Source organism: Drosophila willistoni, chromosome 3R (genome assembly GCF_018902025.1).
Source record: "Drosophila willistoni isolate 14030-0811.24 chromosome 3R, UCI_dwil_1.1, whole genome shotgun sequence".
Taxonomy (NCBI): Eukaryota; Metazoa; Arthropoda; class Insecta; order Diptera; family Drosophilidae; genus Drosophila; species Drosophila willistoni.
This window is the reverse complement of record NC_061086.1, coordinates 6,377,686-6,389,010: the sequence shown is the minus strand read 5'-3', so window position 1 is coordinate 6,389,010 and position 11,325 is coordinate 6,377,686. Positions and strand designations below refer to the sequence as shown.

Genomic DNA, 11,325 nt, shown 5'->3' with positions numbered 1-11,325 from the left:
AATAAATCGAAAATAGTCGATAACAAATCGTGAATCTATTTAAAAGTGTGACCAAATATAAATAACTGCAAACGCACGTGCAAGATTCGTCCGGAAAAACATTCGAAATGCAAAGGCTCTTCAAACATTGAAAATAAAAGAAAACTTGACATAATAATGACGCACCTAAAAGAGGAGCATTCAGAGTCCGAAACTCGAGCCATATTTAAGGAGAGTAGTCAAATCTTTCGCCGGAATCGTGCCCTGGGCTATGTTAGCAATCAGGTGCCAGCTGTGACACGCTATGTCCAGCGTCGAAGAGATACCCTGATTATCACCTGCATTGGACGCTCCTTCCAAGTATACACGGCAGGCCACTTTCGTCTGCTTCATGTCAGTGGATTGCACCCTGATGAGATCACAGCATTAGCCACAGACCGACTCCATACTTACACGGCGAGCAACAAGTGCATTTTCGCTTGGCGAGCTGGTAAGCACATACGCCATGTGTATCGGGGCCATGAACGCAACGTCCACTTGCTGCTGCCTTTTGGAACTCATTTAATAGCCGTAGACAGTGCCAATGTGCTGAAAGTGTGGGATATTAGATCGGAGGAAGTGTATCTGGATGTGCCATTTAAACCGGAGGAATTTCAGATCACAGCTGTGGCTCATCCACCCACATACATAAACAAAATAGTTCTGGGCTCACAGCAGGGCCAACTAAAGATTATTAATATTAAAAAGAACACAATTGTGTGTACGTTCAACCACCATGAAAGTCGTGTCACTTGCATAGAACCGGCTCCCGCCTTAGACGTTGTGGCTGTCGGTCATGCTGATGGTGCTATAATTGTGCTGAATCTAAAATTTGATGAAGTGCTTATTGCCTTCAAGCAGGATTGGGGTATGGTAACAGCAATGGCCTTTCGCACCGATGGACCACCCATTTTAGTGTCCGCCTGCAGCAATGGCTACATGGCCTTATGGAATTTGGAGGAAAAAAAGCTCGCGGGGCAGTGGCAGGCGCATGAGGAGCAGGTAACTACAGCCATATGCTTTCCCAGTGAGCCAATTGTGTTCACTACTTCGCCAGATAACTCGATGAAAACATTCGTTTTCGATATGGCCGATGGTGGAGCTCGTCAATTGCGTATTCGCGAGGGCCACACAAAGCCACCGCTCTGCATCCGTTATCATGGTGTATCTGGTGTATCCATATTGTCATCAGGCGAGGATAGCACCCTGCGAGTGTTCTCTACCATTTCGGAATCACTAAACAAAAGCATGGGTCGGGCCACCTACAACCCCAAGGCAACCAAAAGGAAAAGTAAGCGATCGAATTAAAGTTTCACCAAGATAAAATCTAATATTTTTTAATTCAGCCTGAAGGCCTTTGTCGCTCTGGCTCAAAACTCATTGTAACCTAGAATTAATTCTTTTTTACAATTAAATAATAATAATAATAATTTTTTAATTTGCCTCATTCAGATCGGTTCCAGTTTGACAAGTTCAGTATGCCGCCTATATTGGAGTTTACCTCCGAGACGACACGGGAAAAGGAATGGGACAATATTGCCGCAATTCATGCGGGCATCATACAGACCACTACTTGGACTTTCGACAAAAGCCGCATGGGTGAACATCGTCTGGTGCCCAAGCAGTTTCAGAGTAAAAATCGAACTAACTTTGCTTGCGAAACTACATCCCTTGTGTTGACACATTGCGGGAATTTCGTCATCATTGGCTATAGCAGTGGCGATGTGGAACGATTTAATATACAATCTGGTCTTTATCGTGGTAGTTATGGATCCCCTGGACACGAAAAGGCCGTACGCGGTTTAGCCAGTGATAATCTCAATCAAATTGTGGTCTCTGGTTGCTCACAGGGTCTCGTTAAATTCTGGCCGTTTAAAGGGAAAGGTAAGCGCATCACCAATAAGTATAAGATATTTGAGTTAAATATCTATTATTACAGTTGACAAACCTGTGGCTATCCTGCGACTTGCGGATGGGGTATCTCTGATACGGCAGCATCGTGAGAGTTCCATGATAGCGATCGGCTTGGAGTCCTTTAAGGTCTATATCGTAGATATGCACACGCGGGTAGTCGTCCGCAAATTCATTGGCCACACAGCAAAGTTGAATGATATGACTTTCAGTCCCGACAGCCGTTGGCTTATCTCCGCTTCCATGGACTCTACAATCAAAGTGTGGGACATACCATCGTCCTACATGATTGATCACTTCCGTGTCGAAAGACCATGCATCTCTCTGACCATGTCCCCCAATGGTGATTTCTTAGCCACTGCCCATGTTAATTTATTGGGCATTTATTTGTGGGCCAACAAGACTCTGTTTAATCAGATCTCCTTGCGCTCAATTGATCCCAGAGAGGCAGCTCCATATGTGGGACTGCCTACCAATGTGTGCGATGCCATGGAACTGGAGGATGCTATCGAAGAGCTTGATATAAATGATGGTGACGAGCATCACAATGAAGGCGAGTTGATAAACGCCACATACGAGACGCCCAAACAATTGGCACCCGAGCTTATAACTCTTTCGGGACAAGCCGCTTCACGATGGCAAAATTTGCTCGACTTGGAACTGATCAAGAAACGCAACAAGCCCAAAGCACCACCGAAAACGCCGAAGCAGGCACCTTTCTTCCTACCTACCGTTTCTGGCCTGGAGATGCGTTTCGATGTAGGCGGTAATGCTCCCACCTCGACGGACGGCTCTCGCGTCCTTCAGACCAAAAATCTTAGTAATTTAACTACATTTGGCCAACTGCTAGAAGCAACTTCCACCAGCAATGATTTTAATGCCGTCGTCAAACATATAACAGAACTAGGACCCTCAATGGTTGACTTTGAGATCAAATCATTGCATCCTGAAGGAGGCGGCTCTATGCTGGCCATGCTGCAATTCCTCAAGATGATTGAGTTTATGTTTACGACAAATCTAAGCTTTGAATTAGCCCAATCTTATTTGAGTGTCTACTTACGCTCACATGGCCTCAGTTTAACACACTCGTCAAACCTGGTGAAGGCGCTTCGAAGCATATCTCTTGCTCAGGAGGAAGCCTGGGAGCGTGTCGAAAGTAAACTGGTCTATGGCATTGGAGTAGTTGCAGCGCTGCGAAATTTTTCGCGTTAGTTACGCAATGTAGAGTTGTTTATTTATAGTTACGTCTTTCCAATTTGTATAAATAAATTACAAGAAATTTTAAATCCGCCCTTTATATGTTTTTTTTAAAGAGTTTTGCCAGTCTACGAATTTATAAGTGGGCTATGACAAGTAATTAGCCAAGACGCGTTCATCATAGCTGATTAGATTAGAAATGAAATGAATCATATCCATGACTGTGCTGAAGAAATGTATCACGCTTGCTAGTTAATCGAGAATCCCCCCAAAAGTACAATTTTTAGTGGGGTTCGACTTGAAATTGTGTATTAATTATTTATTTGTTATATCCGTTTAAACTAACGCTTTCATTTATGCTGGAATTAAATAACTTAAACTTGTTTCTAGACGCGACAATGCTCGATACGTTTCTAGGCTGCGGCTGGGTCCTTGCTTTGCGGTTATATCCATTACTTTTGTTCGTAGTAAATTCCAACTCATAAACTAAATTAAAACAATATTTGTGTATATGTACTTAGTTATCAAACCACCATGTGTTATACAGACATAGTGCGCGTCCATCATATATCTTGATAAGTTGTTTTTTTTTTATCTTTTGTTTTTGTATACCTAAATATCGTAGTGTTTTCTTTGAATAACTTTAGCCTGTTGCTAGATTTTTTTTGTTTTATGTGTGTTTTGAGTAGGAAGAGCAAGAGTAGAATTTAACACGGGACACGGTGTTGTTTTGGTTGATTGGATATTTCTGATCGGTTTTGTTCCGTTTCCGTCGGTCCTTCGTCGCAGGCGATAGTTACAAATGTGTGTGTGTAGCAGGATCTAAGGTTTACATATATAGTAGGAGGTAAAGGGAGCGCATCAGTATCGGAGGTCCCGCACCGTCCAGTTCGTAGGTTATTATTTTCTGGTGATAGGTGTGTGTTTTAATGTAAGTTTAGCCGCTTAACTTGATGTGCACTGCTGGACGCGTGGGCCATCCTGATAGCCACCATCGTCCTCATCGTAAGCCATGCGCTGGTGTTGCTGGCGACGTTGCTTAGGGTCAAAGTCCTCCTGTAATTTCAATAAATTCATTTTGTTAATGAGAATATAACATAAAATCGTGCATGGTGTGTTTGATGGGGTGGGTTGCGGAAAAACTTACCAAGACTGTATGCTCCGCTTCAACTGGAATGTCAACCTCGGGTGCCGGTGGCAAGCACTGCTTCAGCGTCGGCACAACAGACGGATTGATTACATCGGGGAAAATCACCTCGAATTGAATGATAAGTGTGCCCTTCTCCATTGGATTCTTGAATATAGGCATACCCTCCTCCGAGATGCATTTGGTCATCTCGTGCCGTATGATTTCGCCAGGCGTTGTCGAAATCAATAGATCACGATCGTCCAGGGTCTTCACAATACGTTGGAAGCCGCACAGGGCCTCCACCAGCTGCAGCTGCATTTTAATCATTAGATCTGTGCCAGCATGCACAAATGTCGAATGCTCCTTCTCGTCCAACAAAATAATGATATCACCCGGTTGAGATTCGGGTTCGTGGTCACCCTCGCCTGTAAACACAATCTTCTGCCCATCCCGCATGCCCTTCTCAATGTGCACCTCCAACACCTTGCGCTCGCGCACTGTTTTCCGTCCATTGCAGTTCTTACAACGATCCTTCTCTTGTATGGTCTCGCCGGTGCCAGCGCACTTCCGGCACACCTGTTCGATGTGTTGCACAATGCCCGGTGCTATTTGCTGGACTCGTGTTTCTACACCATTACCGCGGCACTGCACACACTTTTCAATGCTACCTTTCTTGCCGCCTCTACCCTCGCATTTGTCGCAAATGACATTCTTCTGCAGCTGCAGCTTACGAGTGGCACCATTATACAGTTCTTCCAGCTGTACAGACATCTGGTGGACCACATCCTTGCCTCTGCGTTCGCGACGACGACCACCGCCGCCACCGCCAAAGCCTGCACCAAAGAATTTCTCAAAGAAGTCCATTGGATTGCGGAAATCGCCAGAGTCGGCGCCACCCTTCTTAATAGCAGCCTCGCCGCCCTCATCGTACACCTGACGCTTATCCGTATCAGAGAGAACCTCGTAGGCCTGGGAAATGGCTTTGAATTTCTCACCCTCATTGGGGTTCTTGTCTGGATGGTATTTCAGAGCCAATTTTCTGTAAGCCTTCTTCAGCTCATCGGGTGTTGCATTGGGCTTAACGCCTAGCAGATCATAGTAACCAGTTTCTTTGACCATTTTATATATTTAACTGAAATAAAAGAAATCTATAATTTAAACTTTGCCGTAAGGAACTAGTTTAATCTGACTTGAAAGTAAAAACGAATGTATGTAGATACATACATATATACATAGATATGAACATAAAAAAAGACTCAAAGGTGTGACCCCTTGATGACCCTTTAGCTTGAAGCTATCCCTGGAAATGTACATATGTATGTATGTGCATCGAAGGGGGTTAACTTTATCTCGTCTAGGCTCGGGATTTGGAATTCCTGATGGGGAAATTGGGGGTGGCCGGTTTCTCTTTGATCTGTAAAGGCTTGTGTGTATGCATTGCTTCCGGCAAGCCAAATTCAAGGTCAACTAGCTTGCACATGCATCTTCACATACATACTGACATTCATCCATTTATTGGCAAATAAATGCGACGCAGTCACCGTAAAGGCGAACCCCTACACACGTTTTCTAGAAGTTATTTCTATTTCAATACGGCAAGCAGCTGACGGTGCCCTCTACCTGCTGCCCCCTCTCCATTCTCCTACTCATCAACCACCGCAGAATTTCTAGAAAATTTCGTCAGAATGTGCAGCCCTGGTTTGCGGATAGCAAACACAAAGCATAAAGGGCGATAATGAAAAAGTGAACTAACGCCATGACACGATAAATATGAGGAACTGGGCAAAGTGTAAAGCAAATGGCAAGAGAAAAAAAAGAAGAGTAATTCACCAAAATTTTCAATTGATGTTCTTTCTTTCTATTTTGTAGGAAAAAAAACTAACTACATACATACATACACAGAGTTACACACACACACAGACAAAGCAATTTAGGGGTACAAACATGTGCTGCGTCAGAGTGAACGAATGAAGAGGACAAAGAAGAAACCGATTTCCATTGATTTTACAAATTTACGGGGCAGGAATTTTAGATTTTTCATCTTGGAAAATAAATTAACTATAGCTCTGATTACTTAACAAAAAGGTAGCCCAAAAAAACTATCCACCACATACATGCACACACACATACGCTCGTAATAAGCGTGCAAAACGAAATCTGCAAAAAGCGGAAAATCAATTAATTACCCTGACTTACCTTTGTTGTGTATTACGTGTGTCGGACAAAAATGAAACTATAGCAGCGCCTTTAATATTTTTTCTACTAGAAGTTACACTGTCTACTACAATTTTAAATGAAATCTCTACTACTGACAACTTTTCCGCATGCGAAAATTTTCAACCGCACAGCTTTAAAACGTGGAGCAAAACAAAATTGGTGTTGCACAATTGCTGAATATGCTTGACAAGTGTTGGTAAAGTGACCAAAATCGTAAAACCAGTATTTTTCAACCCTTTCCCACTATTTTGGTGTTTTGTGCGGTCATCATCCTTAGTGTTTGCAAACACACTAAGTTATCGGTGATTATTTAACAATAAATAAAGTTACAGATTGTTGTTTTTTTCAATTCTTGAATAAAAAAATATGCGGCACGCTCAGTTTTTGGCCCGCACAATCTTAGTGCAAAATAACAATGTGGAAGAGGCCTGCCGTCTGTTAAATCGAGTTCTTGGCAAGGAAGAACTGTTTGATCAATTTCGGCGCACACGGTTCTATGAGAAACCCTACCAGGTTAGTTGAGGTGCTCCACTGACCCCCAAACAGTCCTTAATAGTTTCCGTATCCTTGTTTTTCAGGTACGGCGGCGCATCAATTTTGAAAAGTGTAAGGCTATCTACAACGAAGACATGAATCGCAAAATCCAGTTTGTACTTCGCAAGAATCGCGTGGAACCGTTCCCCGGCTGCAGTTAGATGTACCCTAATTTGTATAATTATTTGTTTATTAAAAATATAGAGGGTTTGTTAAGAATCACAACAAATTAGAATAACCTATGTGTATATATATTACTAATATCTAAAATCTTCAAAAGAATACACAATGTTGTTTACAATCAAGTTTCGACAAGAGGTAAAAAATTTGTAAATTGTAAAGTATTTGCTGGAGAATAACCATCTATTACATCTTAATCGACAAAGTTGATTCAAGAAATTCTGTACTGGAGAGGGGGTCTCCTTGTTAAAACAATCTCAAATCAGTTTTGAATTGGAACCTTTTTGAATGAAACAAAGAAAACATTCAAGAGGTTAAAAAACCAAAATGTTCTACGAGGTATATAAGAATGACTTCCTATGGATCCTAGTTGCTTAATTTTTGTGTAAAATGTTATCTACATTTGGTTAAGAAAAGCTTATTTTAACTGTATCTTAACCGTTACCCGCTTAATTTAAGTTTAATATAAAGCTTTATACTGCTCGACTTAAAAACTTATGTTCATTCATTTTTTGCATTCAAGCTGTGAGGACGCATTTCTTCTAGTGACAAAGTGAGGTAAAAATTATTTTTATTTATTTTGATTTGTTTAAGTAAATAGAACAGGCCACCCTAGGCCAAAGATAGCGACATTGTGTGTGTGTGTAGGTAGCAAATTTCAGGATACAAAGAAATTACCAACAAAAAAATCATTGCCTACTTTGCAGCATATATTAACAGTAGATGCAATGAAAATTGATTATTTTGATAGTGTTTAAAGTAGCTGTGTGTATATACATGTATTATGTCGGATTGCGATTGCAGCAAATTGCAGATACTTGTCATTTGGGTCTCTGCTGGACATTGTGAACGTGCCTAAGTGTATTGGTAATATGCTTATGGGGCCAATTGACTCAATTTACACTAATAACAAGAGAAAAAGGAGGCTTGTGCTAGGGTGTCGTGAGTGTATGTGTGTGTGTGTGACGACCGACCCGCTACAGAAAGTTCAATTCCCCACCGAAGTTAGCATGCTTTTCATTCACAAGCACGCCTGCCTGCCTCCTTTCTGTGGCCCATCGGTGGCTCTTGTTGTTGTTGATGTTTTTGCTGCTGTTGCTGTTTTATCGATTTCTTGTGTTATTTTTAGCGTGATTTGCATATGTATGTGCGTATTTTCTTCCTTTAGTTCGTGTATATATTATCTCCTTCCCATTCCACTCGGTGAAACTTACTTAAGACATATGCATCTACATATTATATTTATATGTCTGTGTGTGTGTATCTCTGTAATCGAATCTTGGCACCTAATCAAATGAATTACGTATCATGTCACTTTCAGAATTGGGATTACGCGGCATGTTAGCGGGGAATTTAGTGGCTGTCTATTTACTGGCAAGTTTTTGCCTGGCACAAGCATATCCGGCCTTGCTTCCATATATCTATAGTGAGTTGCTGCCAAAGAAACAGAAACCGTTTATTTTACATGACATCAAGTAAATTTCCTATACATGATACAGATCCTTCGAAGCGCAGTGACTCGGTATTTCCAGAAATCGAAGACGATGTCGATGAACTGGATCAGTTGCGTGTGTCAAGCAAACGACAACCAGATGGCAGCAGCACCACCACAACCACCACTAATGAGAGTGTTGAGGAAGTACCTTCGGTTCCAAATCCCAATATTTTACCCGATTTAGAGCGACAGCTTGAAGTAGCCACACCATTGATATCGACAACAACAACCACTAGCACATCGGCCACAACTACAACAGGGACATCCAAAGAGGAAGGCGAACGATCCCAATTGGAAGAACCAAAGACGGCCAATAAGCCAACTGTAGTCGCGGAGCCGACAGTTCATTCTAAGGTATGGTATCGCAAACCCTTCCTTTACCCATCCTTCAACCACTTCCTTAGTTTGTTTGCCTGCTCCTTATGCCTTGTGTCTTTTGAAAATCCAAGTGTATATCCACGAAACCACCCAAAAATCAACAGGCATTTTACGGCGCAGCTCGTCTAGCGTTTGGTCAGAATCCCGAGGTGTTACCCACATCATCGACAACCTCTACTACGACTACAACGGTGGCAACAACCACAACAACGGCTACGACTTCGCCAGCTACCGAACAACCTCCCGAAAAAGATGTTGTGGATGTTGTGGCCGGTGAACCGGTAGCCGAGCTGGAATCGGCCGTGGCAGAAACCGAACTCACCGCTCTGGCGCCCACTAAGCCGGCTGTGCAGCATAATCATAATCATGATCTCAATCGGGAGACAATCGGAGATATACTAATTGACGAACTGGATGCCATGGCCAAGACTAAAACCAGCGAGCGAAGATCCAGTCCGGCCCACCAAATGACGGCCAAGGTTCTTATTACAATAGAATAATGGGATGATAAAAAAAACCCATTTACACACTGATTGGCAAATGAATTGATTGGTAGCGCACCCCAAGAAAATTAATTATTTTTAAGAAACGCTATTCAAAATTAAATTTACCAATATTGATTTATTCACAATTCAATTACAGACTGCTCAGAGTTTGCTGCGAAATCCCAATGGCCAGTACTCATCGTTCGATATGGCCCAATATGTCTTTTGGACAGGCGATGAAACTGGCGTGGCCAGAGCCGTTGAAGAACTGATTAAAGAGAATCTGGTGAGAGACATTGACCTAACACTGACAACAGATTGGTAATAAAGTGATTTTTTGTGTCCATTCTACAGATCACCAGGGAGAATGCTTTGAAATTCTTACGCGACATTCGGTTGGGTATTGAGTTTCTTCAACGATCCTACGATAATCGCATCTTTCCCGAAGAACTGCGTCAAAATCATTTGAAGCGTAACAGTCCGCCCAGCACTGCAGCAACTACAACCACGTCCACAACAAGCACAACAACAACCAGTACAACAACTACAGAGAAACCGTTTCCAGATGTCCACGAATCGGATATTTCTCCAGATGTTAATGCAATGCCTGTCCCAGTCTCAGTACCGGTTCCAGTGTCTCTTAAACAATTGGATAGCCTAAGCTTTTGGAATAAACTCAAGCAGATGGACAATGATGCCCAGCAAGGTGAGCATGAAATGGCGGAATAAAAAACGTAAACGTAATGTAAATATCGTTGATCTACAGATCTAACAGATTATGACGAAGGCCGGGCTAAAATTGTAGAGTACTTATACAATGAATACTCTTTGGAGGAGATCTTATACAAATTGGCAAAGGTAATATTGGCAAGGCTTATAAAATTTGAATCACTTGCTAATTGTTTTGTTCTCATTCACAGGTAATGTTCTCTCAGTCTCTGGCCCATGGTTCTGATGAGGCCCAAATGGAATTACAGAAATTAACCGAATTTCTAGAGCATGAGGGTAATCTTGGCGTCATCCCAGTTGATTTGCAAAAGAAAGTTTTGCGTAAGTACTCAACCGATCCTTTGTCTGTTTTAATTCATTAGAGTAATTGCATTTATTTCATTTACTAAAAGGTGTCCTACTGACCGCCTTGTCGGACACATTGTCCGAGCATCCAGAGCTGTTGCCTGCAGCGCGTGTTAACTTGGCCAATCCATATTACAGGCTTCCAATGCAAACTCCAAGCCAATAGATTGGCAAATTATCAGAAATCTATAGATACATACATATATATCTACAACTAGTTCTATATATATATATATATATATATATATATATATATATGTATATCTATATCTAAAGAAACGATTCTTATCGTTATTTAATGAACATCTATCTATGTATTTGGAACAAAGTGCGCTCTCTCGGAATTGCCTAATACTGTTGGATTTAGATTTAAACCTAAGTTGTGTATTCAATTGGCAAACTACTTGTAACATAGCGAGCAAAGAAAAAAAACAGAAAAAGATTATCGTGATATTTTGAGTTAGGCAGCAGAATAATGAAAGATATAGAACAATTGTGTTGATTTTTTTTTCTACATTTATGATAATGTTTAGAAAAACCCAAAAACAAAAAGAGAGACTTGTGCGCTGTTTTGAGCTTTTAACTTAAATCAAATATTTTAAACCAGAATCTGAGTTAGTTTAGGAAAACATTGAGGTTGGCGATACAGTTTTGCTTTGAAAAGAAGTTTAACCCATGAAGCAGGAATGGGCTCTGAGTCCGCATAT

General features: G+C 41.5%; 4 protein-coding genes across 6 annotated transcripts; 3 read left to right on the top strand and 1 right to left on the bottom strand.

Moving 5' to 3' along the window:
* Positions 1-61: 61 nt before the first annotated feature.
* On the top strand, positions 62-3,215 carry LOC6651341 (WD repeat-containing protein 36). The gene is made up of 3 exons (XM_002073041.4): positions 62-1,309; positions 1,471-1,902; positions 1,958-3,215. Exons 1-3 carry the CDS (start codon positions 157-159, stop codon positions 3,139-3,141), a joined length of 2,769 nt encoding a protein of 922 aa, XP_002073077.1. The 5' UTR covers positions 62-156; the 3' UTR covers positions 3,142-3,215.
* Positions 3,216-3,418: 203 nt separating this feature from the next.
* Positions 3,419-6,634, bottom strand: LOC6651340 (dnaJ homolog subfamily A member 4). Its single transcript, XM_002073040.3, has 3 exons — positions 6,452-6,634; positions 4,274-5,387; positions 3,419-4,182 (listed from the first exon to the last, which is right to left on the bottom strand). The coding sequence occupies exons 2-3, from the start codon at positions 5,372-5,374 to the stop codon at positions 4,072-4,074; spliced, it is 1,212 nt and encodes a 403-aa protein (XP_002073076.1). The 5' UTR covers positions 5,375-5,387; positions 6,452-6,634; the 3' UTR covers positions 3,419-4,071.
* A 115-nt stretch (positions 6,635-6,749) lies between these two features.
* On the top strand, positions 6,750-7,311 carry LOC6651339 (28S ribosomal protein S21, mitochondrial). The gene is made up of 2 exons (XM_002073039.4): positions 6,750-6,985; positions 7,051-7,311. The coding sequence occupies exons 1-2, from the start codon at positions 6,839-6,841 to the stop codon at positions 7,165-7,167; spliced, it is 264 nt and encodes an 87-aa protein (XP_002073075.1). The 5' UTR covers positions 6,750-6,838; the 3' UTR covers positions 7,168-7,311.
* A 393-nt stretch (positions 7,312-7,704) lies between these two features.
* On the top strand, positions 7,705-10,838 carry LOC6651338 (cell wall protein DAN4). 3 transcript variants are annotated; one of them, XM_015176836.3, is made up of 9 exons: positions 7,705-7,744; positions 8,508-8,612; positions 8,686-9,035; positions 9,131-9,538; positions 9,702-9,830; positions 9,899-10,250; positions 10,311-10,402; positions 10,465-10,594; positions 10,666-10,838. In XM_015176836.3, the coding sequence occupies exons 2-9, from the start codon at positions 8,525-8,527 to the stop codon at positions 10,782-10,784; spliced, it is 1,668 nt and encodes a 555-aa protein (XP_015032322.1). In that variant the 5' UTR covers positions 7,705-7,744; positions 8,508-8,524; the 3' UTR covers positions 10,785-10,838. The 3 variants fall into 3 exon arrangements, with proteins under 3 accessions (XP_015032322.1, XP_002073074.1, XP_046866278.1); XM_002073038.4 differs by lacking the exon at positions 7,705-7,744 and having other exon boundaries at positions 9,164-9,538; XM_047010322.1 differs by lacking the exons at positions 7,705-7,744; positions 9,131-9,538.
* Positions 10,839-11,325: the final 487 nt, after the last annotated feature.